The 12,774-nt window shown below is 42.3% G+C and overlaps 1 protein-coding gene across 2 annotated transcripts in view; it reads left to right on the top strand.

Moving 5' to 3' along the window:
- Positions 1-11,688, top strand: part of LOC106089490 (dopamine receptor 1) — a 266,083-nt gene extending 254,395 nt beyond the window's left edge. For both annotated transcript variants that reach the window (XM_059361340.1, XM_059361339.1), the window contains exon 6: positions 10,195-11,688. In XM_059361340.1, the coding sequence (XP_059217323.1) occupies positions 10,195-10,735 (541 nt within the window). In that variant the 3' untranslated portion in view covers positions 10,736-11,688. The remainder of the gene's footprint in view (positions 1-10,194) is intronic.
- The last annotated feature ends 1,086 nt before the right edge of the window (positions 11,689-12,774 follow it).

Raw genomic sequence — 12,774 nt, 5'->3', positions numbered from 1 at the left:
TATAGCCCATTTTCGACTTTCACCTGCTTATGGGCAAAAAAAGAATGTGTACAGTTTCAGCTCAATACCTGTACTTTTAAAGACTATAGCGTTATTTCAACAGACACACGGACGGACATGGCTAGATCGTTTTAGATTTTTACGCTGATCAAGAATATAGGGTCGGAAATGGATATTTCAAGGATGCCACCGTAGCGCACAGGTTAGCATATCCGCCTATGACGATAAACGCCTGGTTTCGAATCTTGGCAAGACCATCAGAAAAAAAATTTTCAGCGGTGGTTTTCCCCTCCTAATGCTGACAACATTTCTGAGGTACTATGCCATGTAAAACTTCTCTTCAAAGAGGTGTCGCACAGCGGCACGCCATTCGGACTCGGCTGTAAAAAGGAGGCCCTTATCATTGAGCTTAAACTTGAATCGGAGTGCACTCATTGATATGTGAGAAGTTTGCCCCTGTTCCTTAGTGGAATGTTCATGAGCAAAATTTGTTTGTTTGTAATGGATATTTCGATGTGTTGCAAATACCCCCATCCTTCGGTGGTGGTGGGAATAAACAGAAAATCTATGTTAGGAATTGCGTGCTACTTACAAAATCCTTAATTGTTTTCCATGCCACGCCCCTTAGTTGTTTCATGTGTGATATTGTGTCTCCACCTAAGTGCCGGTATGTGTTAAACGCCAAAGACGGGCAATGACAAAAACTCATCATCTTCCCCGCATGCCCACAACGTCTCATCATCTTCCCCGCATGCCCTACACAAGCTATCACTTGCCGCACCGATTTTACTTAAGTGAGATCTCAGTCCTATGTGTGCCGTTATGATACCAATAGCTATACTGACCTCATTCTTGCTTCCTTTCAGTAATAGCCTGGTCTTCTCACGATCTGGATGTCCCCATAGGATTTTCGCCTTCCTACCGACCGTTTTGCTGTTCCACAGTGTGTTACATGCGCATTCGTCGCCCACTTCCTTAACTCGAACTGCGACGACGCAAGGCTTCGAGCTAACCAAGTTTATTGACGGCAGTCCTCCGGCCTTCACCGCCAAATCGTCTGCCCTTTCATTTTCCGTTACTCCGTTAAGGCCCGGCACCTAAACTATGCGGATTTTCCCATCCTCTGAGAAGGCGTTAATCTCCTTCTTACACTGCAAGACTGTTCGTGAACTTACAGCCCTGGTTGTTATTGCCCTAATGGCAATTTTACTGTCGCTAAAGATGTTCACACTCGACGTCCTTGAATTAGCCACTACACCACTTCACGCATTCCGTGATCGCCAGGATCTCCGCCTGCAGGACCGTATTATGGTCAGGCAGTCTAAAACAGATGCCAGTCCCTGGATTCTCAATGTAAACACCCAGGGCCACTCTGTCCTCTATCTTTGATCCATCCGTGTAACATAAGTGAAATCGCATAGTCCTAGGTGTCCCGTTATGATACCAATAGCTATACTGACCTCCTTCTTGCTTCCTTTCAATAATAGTCTGGTCTTCTCACGATCTGGAAACCCCCATAGGATTTTCGCCTTCCTACCGACCGTTTCGCTGTTCCACAGTGTGTTACATGCGCATTCGTCGCCCACTTCCTTAACTCAGACTGCGTCGACCCGAAAGGCTTCGGGTTAACCAGGTTTATTGACGGCAGTCCTCTCGCCTTCAACGCCAAATCGTCTGCCCTTTAATTTCCCCTTACTCCGTTATGGCCCGGCACCAAAACGATGCGGATTTTCCCACCACACCACTTTACGCATTGCGTGATCGCCCCAATCTCTGCCTGCAGGTCCGTATTACGGTCAGGCAGTCTAAAACAGATCTCAGTCCCTGGGTTCTCCATGTAAACCCCCAGGCCCACTCTGTACTCTAGCTTTGATCCATCCGTGTAATATGATCTTCAGATGGCAATACTAGGGTTCCGTCAATCCAAGACTGTGCCGATGGCAGCAGTGCCTTGCACTCGACTTCAAGGTCCATCTCAGGTATCCGATCGAAAACCTCTTCCCTTCCCTATCGTCGCCTGGATTATACCGCAATGGTATGAGCAGCTCCCATCCTCAATCCATTCTCCCATCGCCTTAAGTCTCTTAGCCGCAGTGGCTGCCTCACACTTAATCTGTACGTCAATGGGTCGGTTATCTAGAATAGTCTCCAGTGCCCTAGTGGGCGTGGTCCTCATCGCTCCGCCCATGCCAGGACAAGATGTTCTCTGAACCTGTTGTATGGTCCTTATATTGCACTTTTTCTCCATAGCCGTCCACCAAACTACTGAGACGTAAGTAAGTATTGGTCTAATCACGCTTTGTAGACCCAGTAGACTATCCTAGGATTCAGGCCCCATTTCGAGGCTACGCCCCGTCTACATAGTGACCAACATATGTAGACGGGGCGTAGACGTGGCACAAGGCACGCCACAGGGGGGCATTTTATCGCCACTCCTTTGGGTGACCACCATAAATGACCTATTACGGATGCTGACTGAGGGGGGATTTGAATCTGTGTGCTATGCAGATTATGTTATAATACTTTTAAGAGGTAAGGATCCGAACTAGCTGTGCAGAAGGGCCGAAAGGGTCTTGCATAGGGCATATGACTGGACTCGACCCAGAGGTTCCAATGTTAACCCAGAATAGACTGAAATATGCCTGTTCACGAGGAAGATGAAGGTGGGCCAATTTAACGCATAACTTGCCAAAGGCCTACAGACCCATAAGCCTTATGTCCTTGCTACCCAAAACCATGGAACGTATTGTGGATACCATGATAAAGAGTATGTCATCCAGACTTAAAAAAAAATAAATAAATAAATATTTTTTTAAATAAAAATTTAAATTTCCACTTGCCTTTTCTGAAAAGGGCTCCGTGGCACAAGAGTTTGCCTTAAGGCCATGTGTTATGGAAATCTCACATGCGTGAAACGCCAACACTTTGCTAATCATTTTGTTAAGTTCTTCTTGGAACCCAAACGTTTGGAAACTAGTTTCCCTTATAAATATACATCACATCTCATCGCCTAATGCATGATGCTACCTCAAAGCCTTTTCAGGTCCTTTTTTTCTACTTAACCTTTGACTTATGCATTGCAACAAAACATGGTGCTAATAAAGTTAGGTTCTGGCGTCAAATTTCAACACTGGACGCATATGTTTTTCGAAACATTACCCGCATCAACAAAAAAGGATTAAAAATGGTATGATACAGATGCCATCTAAAGGTTATTTTATGGCCAAATGTGACTTTGTTTTTACTCAAAAGTCAAAAAACATTTGCCATTTCATAGGAAAAACGGATTTTGAAAACTTTTTTCTAACATCGTTACTTATGAGAAAAGTGGCCTTTTGTATATGTGTCTGTGTTTTTATAGCAAATTTCTCTGTCTGCCTTTAAGCTTCTTACATTCGATGGCTGCAATTTGCCTTTGGCATTTTTTTTTTTTTTGGGAAACTTGCTTTGCAACTTCCTAAAAGCCCTACTATTGATAAATTAAAATTTCATTAAAAGGTTGCAATGGCAAATGTACTTCGTATGAAACAGTGACAGATTATAAGACAAAAATGTATATGGAAAGCAAATTTAAGTAAAATTTTCCTTGGAAAAACATGCAAACAAATATTTTATTGAAATTTGGACAAAGTTCAACACCTAGCCTGGAAACCTGGAAGGAAGGAAAGAGGTTTCCGATCGAATACCTGAGATGAACCTTGAAGTCGAGTGCGAGGCACTGCTGCCATCTGCACAGTCTTGGATTGACGGGACCCTAGTATTGCCGTCTGGAAGATCATGTTACACGGATGGATCAAAGCTAGAGGACAGAGTGGGCCTGGGGGTCTACATTGAGAACCCAGGGACTGAGATCTGTTTTACACTGCCTGACCATAGTACGGTGGAGGCCACCGTAGCGCAGAGGTTAGCATGTCCGCCTATGATGCTGAAGGCCTTGGTTCGAATCATACCGGGAATATCAGTAAAAATTCTCAGCGGTGGTTACCCCCTCCTAATGCTGGCCACATTTGTGAGGTATTTAGCCATGTAAAAACTTCTCTCCGAAGAGGTGTCGCTCTGCGGCACCCCGTTCGGACTCGACTAAAAAAGGAGGTCCCTTATCATTGAGCTTAAAATTGAATCATTGATATGTGAGAAGTTTGCCCCAGTTCCTTAATTGAATGTTCATGGACAAATTTGCGTTTTGACTATAATACGGTCCTGCAGGCGGAGATTCGGGCTATCACGGAATGCCTGAAGTATTGTGGTGCTAACGCGAGGACGTCGAATGTGAACATCTTAACCGATAGTAAAATTGTCATAAGGGCAATAACAACCAGGACGGTAAGGTCACGAACAGTCTTGCAGTGTAAGAAGGAGATTAACGCCTTCTCTGAGGATGGGAAAATCCGCATCGTTTGGGTGCCAGGCCATAACGAAGTAAGGGGAAATAAAAGGGCAGACGGTGAATTGGCGGTGAAGGCCAGAGGCCTGCCGTCAATAAACTTGGTTAACCCGAAGCCTTTCGTGTCGACGCAGTCCGAGTTAAGGGAGTGGGCGACGAATGCGGATGTAAGGCACTGTGGAACAGCGAAATGGTTGGTAGGACGGCGAAAATCCTATGGGGGGGATCCTCCAGATCGTGAGAAGACGAGGCTATTACTGAAAGACAGCAAGAAGGAGGTCAGTATAGCTACTGGTATTATAACGGGACACATAGGACTACGAGCTCACTTATGTAAAATCGCTGTGGAAAGTGATAGCATGTGCAGGGCATGCGGGGAAGATGAGGAGATATATCAGGTTCTTGAACGATTTGGACCATACTTGGCACAATGGTAGGAAGTCATAACAAAACACCACATGCAAAATTTCAGCTTCCAGGGGCTCAAGAAGTCAAATCGGGAGATCGGGTTATATGGGAGCTATATCAGATTCTTGACCGATTTGGATCGTACTTGGCACAGTTGTTGGAAGTCATAGCGGAACACTACATGCAAAATTTCAGCCAAATTGGTAAAAATTGCAGCTTCCAGAGAAGAGAAGAAGTCAAATCGGGAGATCGGTTTATATGGGAGCTATATAAAGTTATAGACGGATTTGGACCGTACTTAGCACAGTTTTTGGAAGTCCTAACGCTACACCACATGCGAAATTTCAGCCAAATCGGACGAAAATTGAGGCTGCCAAGGGCTCAAGACATCAAATCAGGAGATCGGGTTATATGGGAGCTATACCAGGTTCTTGACCGATTTGGATCGTACTTGGCACAATTGTTAGAAGTCATAACGGAACACTGCATGCAAAATTTTAGCCATATCAGACAAAAATTGAGGCTGCCAAGGGCTCAAGACATCAAATCGGGAGATCGGGTTATATGGGAGATATACCAGGTTCTTGACCGATTCGGACCGTACTTCGCACAATTGTTAGAAGTCATAACGGAAAACTATGGGCCAAATTACAGCCAAATCGAACAAAAATTGCGGGTTCCAGGGGCTCAAGAAGTAAAATCAGGAGATCGGGTTGTATGGGAGCTATATCTGATTATAGACCGATTGGGACCATACTTAGAACAGTTTTTGAAAGTCATAACAGAACACTACCTGCAAAATTTCAGCCAAATCGAACAAAAATTGCGGCTGTCAAGGGGCTCAAGAAGTCACATCGAGAGATCGGTTTATATGGGAGCCATATCAGGTTATAGACCGATTTGGACCGTACTTAACACAGTGGTTGGAAGTCATATCAGAAAACTATCTGCAAAATTTCAGCCAAATCGGAGAAAGATTAAGGCTTCCAGGGGCTCAAGAATTTAAATCGGGAGACCGGGTTATATGGGAGCTATACCAGGTTCTTGACCGTTTTGGACCGTAGCTGGCACAGTTGTTGGAAGTCATAACGGAACACCACATGCAAAATTGCCGCCAGATCGGACAAAAGTTGCGGGTTCCAGGGGCTCAAGAAGTCTCATCGGAGGATCGGTTTATATGAGAGTTATTGGGTTGCCCAAAAAGTAATTGCGGATTTTTCATATAGTCGGCGTTGACAAATTTTTTCACAGCTTGTGACTCTGTAATTGCTTTCTTTCTTCTGTCAGTTATCAGCTGTTACTTTTAGCTTGCTTTAGAAAAAAAGTGTAAAAAAAGTATATTTGATTAAAGTTTATTCTAAGTTTTATTAAAAATGCATTTACTTTCTTTTAAAAAATCCGCAATTACTTTTTGGGCAACCCAATATATCACGTTATAGACCGATTTGGACCGTAGCTGGCACAGTTTTTGGTCACAAAACACTACGTGCAAACTTTCAACAAAATCGGACAAAAATTGCGGCTTGTAAGGGCTCAAGAATTTACATCGGGAGATCAGTTTATATGGGAGCTATATCCAAATCTGAACCGATATGGTCCATTTGCAATCCCCAACGACCCACATCAATACTAAGTATCTGAGCAAAATTTCAAGCGGCTAGCTTTACGCGTTCGACCGCTATTGGGATTTTGACAGACAGACGGACATGGTTAGATTGACTCAGAATGTCAAGACGATCGATTATGTGGTCCTAGATCAATATTTCAAGGTGTTTCAAGCGGAATGACTAGGTAAGTATAGCCTCACCATAGGATAGGGGGTATATTTATTTAGTCATTCCGTTTGCAACACATCGAAATATCCATTTCCGGATATTTCGGATCGTTGAAAGTTTTTAAGGCGATTTAACGACGTTCCTGGGTCTGTCTGTCTGTCCGTCCGTGTGTCCGTCAGTTGTTATCACTCTAAAGTCTTTAAAAATTCAGATATTGAGTTAAAATTGTGCACAGTCTCGTTATTCTTATATATGTAGGTAAAGTTCTTGATTGGGTCAAATCGGACTATATTTGGATATAGCTGTCATATAGACCGATTTAGCGATTTAGGGTCTTAAGCCTATAACAGGCGCATTTATTACCCGATTTTGCTGAAATTTGGCATAGTCAGTGTTATAAGGCCCCAAGGAGCAAAATTGGTCCAGATCAGAACATTTTTGGATATAGCTGCCATATAGACTGAACTGCCGATTTTGGATCTTAGACCTATAACAGACGCATTAATTATTCGACTTCGCTGAAATTTGGAACAGTGGGTTGTATCAAGCCTCCTAATATCCGTCTCGAATATGGTCTAGATTGGGTACATTAGGGTATAAAGAACATAAAAGGCGCATTTGTTCTCCTATTTTGCTGAAATTTGATACACTGATTTGCACTGCTGGGGCCTCGACATCCGATCCGAATATGGTGTATATCGGACCATATTTACATATAGCTGTCATATAGGCGGATCTGCCGATTTTGGGTCATTTATTACCCAACTTTGCAGAAATTTGAAACGGTGAGGTGTATTAGGACTCCCAACGTTTGTCCCGAAAATAGTCCAGGTCGGGCTATATCTAGACATAGCAGCCATAGAGACCGATCTTCAGCTTTAAGACTATAAAAGACGCATTTGTTACCTGATTTCGTTAAAATTTGGAGCAGTGAGTTTTATTAGGACTCTCAATGTCTGTCCCGAAAATAGTCCAGGTCGGACAATATTTAGAGACGGCTGTCATAGAGACCGATCTTCAGCTTTAAGGTCTAAAGACCATAAAAGCGCATTTGTTTTCCGATTTTGCTGAAAATTAAAACAGGGTCTAAAGACCATGAAAGGAGCATTTATTCTGCGATTGTGCTGAAATTTGATACACTGATTTGCACTGAGGTCCTCGACATTCGACCCGAATATGGTGTATATTGGACCATATTTACATATAGCTGCCATATAGACCGATATGCGGATTTAGGGTCTTAAGCCTACAACAGGCGCATATATTACCCGATTTAGCTAAAACTCAGATAAGTGAGTTTTATAAGACCAGTCGGTTTCTGAACCAAATATGATCCAGATCGGAACCTATTTGGATATGGCCATCCATATTTAGATAGCGAAGCGTTCCGGAGGTTGTTAGTTTCAGATAAATCAGCTAATTTATGACGCTTCTGTGGCTCTAAGACCCGCAAGCGGCAGATTGGACTATATATGACCTATATTCAAATATGGTCCGATCTGTACCATATTTGGATTAAACGGTCCGATCTATACCATATTCCGTTCGAACGGGTAATAAATTCGACTTTTGTGAGCTTAAGACCCCAACTCGTCAGATCGTTCAATATGACAGCTAAACGATGATTTTTTAGCTATTATATTTTTGGTAGGTTAGGTAAGAGTGGTAGTCCTTTACAAACGCACTGACACAATTTTAAGTCCATTTTGATACCACAGTAGCGACAGACCAAGGCTTCTGGCGGGAAACGAACCCACTACCCCTGCACTGGTAATCCAAACAGGCTACCAACTCGGCTACCAACTCGGCTACCAACTCTGCTACCAACTCGGCTACTAACTCGGCTACTAACTCGGCTACTAACTCCGCTACCAACTCGGCTACCAACTCGGCTACCAACTCGGCTACCAACTCGGCTACTAACTCGGCTACCAACTCGGCTACCGAGGCGCCCTATATTTTTGGTAACATCGGTTTAAACAGCTCACGCACGTTTCATATTTTGTTTCACTGTCAAACTTTTTCAGTTTGGTCTATAATTTAACCATAAATCGTCTTACAAACGAACAACGCTTGCAAATTATTAAATTTTATTACAAAATGCGTGCTCTGTTAAGAAAGTTCATCGCGCGCTTCTTCCATTTCATCGACGAAGCTCATTTTTGGCTCAATGGGTATGAAAATAAGCAGAATTGTCGATTTTGAGGTGAAGATCAGCCACAAACTTTGCAAGAGCTACCAACGCCTCCAGAAAAAATCACAGTTTGATGCGGTTTATAGGCTGGTGGCATAATTGGACCGTACTTCTTCACAGATGATGCGAATCGTAATGTAACTGTGAAGTTCAAGTGAAGCAATAGAAATGGATACTCTACTGTCCCCAATCAACACCTTCGCTCCCCGATGAACCCGGTTAAGTAGCTCCAAGGATGATTTTGGAGCTAATGCTCATATATGAAGGTTTTATCCCATCCTCAGCCTGATGTAGGTAGTATAGACATTGAGAAGATCAGAAGAGGTGAAATACTTTCTGCACCGCTTAAGAAAGCCCAAACACTTGAATGCTACTTTCGACACTTCGAATATGTGTTTTGACCAACGGACATCACATTGTATTGGGTTGCCCAAAAAGTAATTGCGGATATTTCATATAGTCGGCGTTGACAAATTTTTTCACAGCTTGTGACTCTGTAATTGCATTCTTTATTCTGTCAGTTATCAGCTGTTATTTTTAGCTTGCTTTAGAAAAAAAGTGTAAAAAAAGTATATTTGATTAAAGTTCATTCTAAGTTTTATTAAAAATGCATTTACTTTCTTTTGAAAAATCCGCAATTACTTTTTGGGCAACCCAATATCTTCATGCCCAGAACATCAAGGCCATTTGACTGATCAATATATACACCGTCGAATATTGGCGAGACCATCAGAAAAAATTTTCAGCGGTGTTTTTCCCCTCCTTATGCTGGCAACATTTGTCAGGTACTATGCCATGTATTGGTTGCCCAAAAAGTAATTGCGGATTTTTCATATAGTCGGCGTTGACAAATTTTTTCACAGCTTGTGACTCTGTAATTGAATTCTTTCTTCTGTCAGTTATCAGCTTGCTTTAGAAAAAAAGTGTAAAAAAAAGTATATTTGATTAAAGTTCATTCTAAGTTATATTAAAAATGCATTTACTTTCTTTTAAAAAATCCGCAATTACTTTTTGGGCAACCCAATAAAACTTGTCTCCAAAGAAGTGTCGCACTGTGGCACGCCGTTCGGGCTCGGCTATAAAAAGGAGGCCCCTTATCATTGAGTTTAAACTTGAATCGGACTGCAGTCATTGATGTGTGAGAAGTTTGCCCCTGTTCCCTAGTGGAATGTTCATGGGCAATGTTTGGTTGGCATTCAAAAGCCAACCACAACCATTTCTATTCATAAAGCAACGGATGTTAGCCATTTGCCACAAAGTTTCCGTTTTTTTAAGGAAAAAGATCTAAAAAAGCGCTTAAATACTCAAAGTCAAAGACAGAAACGGCATGCAAAAACAGTTTTCTATTGTCTTGATGCCCAAAGGGAAGAACTGCTCTTTAAAAAGGCCTTAAACTCATTTTTTTTCTTCAATTTTCTTTGTTTTCCTTTCAGGCTCTATTGCTATGCCCAGAAACATGTGAAATCAATCAAAGCCGTCACCCGTCCAGGCGAGGTGGCCGAAAAGCAACGCTACAAAAGCATACGACGAACTAAGCCGCAGGAAAAGAAAAAATTTAAAGTTCGCAATCTGCATCACAGCTCACCGTATCATGTGTCCGATCATAAGGCAGCCGTGACGGTGGGTGTCATCATGGGTGTCTTTCTCATCTGTTGGGTGCCCTTCTTTTGTGTGAACATAGTGGCGGCATTTTGCAAGACCTGCATTGGTGGACAGACCTTTAAGATTCTCTCATGGCTGGGCTATTCCAATTCGGCCTTCAATCCCATCATCTATTCCATATTCAATAAGGAGTTTCGTGATGCATTCAAACGCATACTAACCACACGCAATCCTTGGTGTTGCCATCAGGATATAGGCAACATACATCCACGCAACAGTGATCGCTTTGTCACCGATTATGCGGCGAAACATGTGGTGGCCATGAATTCGGGCCGTTCATCGGCTGAACTGGAGCAGGTCTCTGCAATATGACCAAAACGCAATGGCAGCAGTGTTAGCCATCATCATCATCATCATCACGATTATGCCTCCAGCTTGGCATGCTGTGTATCGCGGGCCTCGGATGCTGCCTCGTTAACGGTGACACCATATGGCCCCTGAGATTCGGTGACAGTGGCTTCGGCGACCATAGTCGTGGAGTCACTGGATAACAATAAATGTGGCGATAATAAGCAAATGGAGACGGTGTTGGTTTAGAAGGAGACTTTGGTGTAAAGAGGCGAGAGAGAGAGAGAGAAAGCAAGGATGAAAGACACAACACATACGACAAGAAATGTTTCACTGGACAACTGCTTCTCTACTACCTACCACAAAACTGAGCAATCTAGTAACGATATTATCATTCACACACACACACAATCACATCGCATCGCATTGGCATCTTCTTGTATAACTGTACAGCACACATCAATACATACGAACCTATGAAAAACCACAACAAGTAACTGGATTACAGGGTGAGCGTTAAAACAAATCATTTCCTTACATTTAAGTAGAAAATTAGTTTGCAAATTAATTTATTTGACTACCGCCCCTCCCCCCCCCCCACAACCATCAAAACATCAGGGGTCGGGGTCAAAACAAAAGGCTACAAAAAAAGTTAAACTTCACCATATCCTTGAGAAGAAAACAACAAAAACCAAAAAGTTAAAAATCACTTAAAAGTATTTAAGCAACTCTACCAAAGAATGAAAAACCCAAAAGAAACTAAGAAAAAAAAGTATTTAAATTTAAGCCACTATTTTTATGTTCCTATGAAATTAAACTTAACCCAAAGAATTACTCCCTCCCCCCTTTCAAAGAGTAGCTATAAGTCAACGTTAGCAATATATGGTAGTCTCTTAAACATAATAAAAATAACAACTAAACGAGTTAATCTCTGTAAAGTGATAGGGGATGATCTAAGGAATTATTCTAAGCTTGTATATATGGTAAAAAAAAATTGAAAAAAAAAAAATATATATAAAAAATATTTATTCCATGTGTATGATTATTTGATGACGCTTATTTTTCCTTAAAACAAAAAATTAACCTTGAACTAAAATATGTTTGGCTTGAAGAGTTAAACCTATCATCTTCTTCTAAGAACTATTTTGAGCATTTATTCTCTTGAGTATATGCGGAGTAGCTGCAAATGCGGCCGCGGGCAGTCAGCGATTTTCGAGAGGAGAGTCTCAGTGAGGAGTCAGATGGCACTGGCTCTTAATTAAATACTGAGTGCCAATGATACTCGAGATGACAAGGCGAGTTATTGGCGCCTTTAAATAACCCATGGCCAATATCAGCGTCTGTTCCCAGGTTAGGGGCGACTGGAGACGAGAGTCGGATCTAGGAGCAAGCGGCTCGCCACAACGAGGGATACGTGTGCAATCCCACAAAACCCATGCGGTTGAGGCGCTGGGCCAGTAACCCACCTCCGGGAAACTATGAGAACTACTATGAGAAACAAAGGAATAGTAACAAGCAAAAGCGTGCTAAGTTCGGCCGGGCCGAATCTTATATACCCTCCACCATGGATCGCATTTGTCGAGTTCTTTTCCCGGCGTCTCTTCTTAGGCAAAACAGGATATAAGAAAAGATTTGCTCTGCTATTTGAGCGATTTCAAGATATAGTCCGGTTCGGACCACAATTAATTTACATGTTGGAGACCTGTGTAAAATGTCAGCCAATTCGAATAAGAATTGCGCCCTCTAGAGGCTCAAGAAATAAAATCGAGAGATGGATTTGTATGGGAGCTGTATCAGGCTATAGACCGATTCAGGCAATAATAAACACGTATGTTGATGGTTCTGATAGGATGCATCGTACAAAATTTCAGGCAAATCGAATCATAATTGCGACCTCTAGAGGCTCAAGAAGTCAAGATGGGTTTTATAGGGCAGCTTTATCAGATTATAAAACGACTTGAATCTTATTTGGCACAGTTGTTGAAAGTAAGAATAAAATACGTCATTTCAGCCCAATCGGATAAGAATAGCGCCCTCTCAAGGCTCAAGAAGTCAAGACCCTA

This window comes from Stomoxys calcitrans, chromosome 2 (assembly GCF_963082655.1).
Source record: "Stomoxys calcitrans chromosome 2, idStoCalc2.1, whole genome shotgun sequence".
NCBI classification, from domain to species: Eukaryota; Metazoa; Arthropoda; class Insecta; order Diptera; family Muscidae; genus Stomoxys; species Stomoxys calcitrans.
This window is presented reverse-complemented; position numbering and strand designations above follow the sequence as displayed.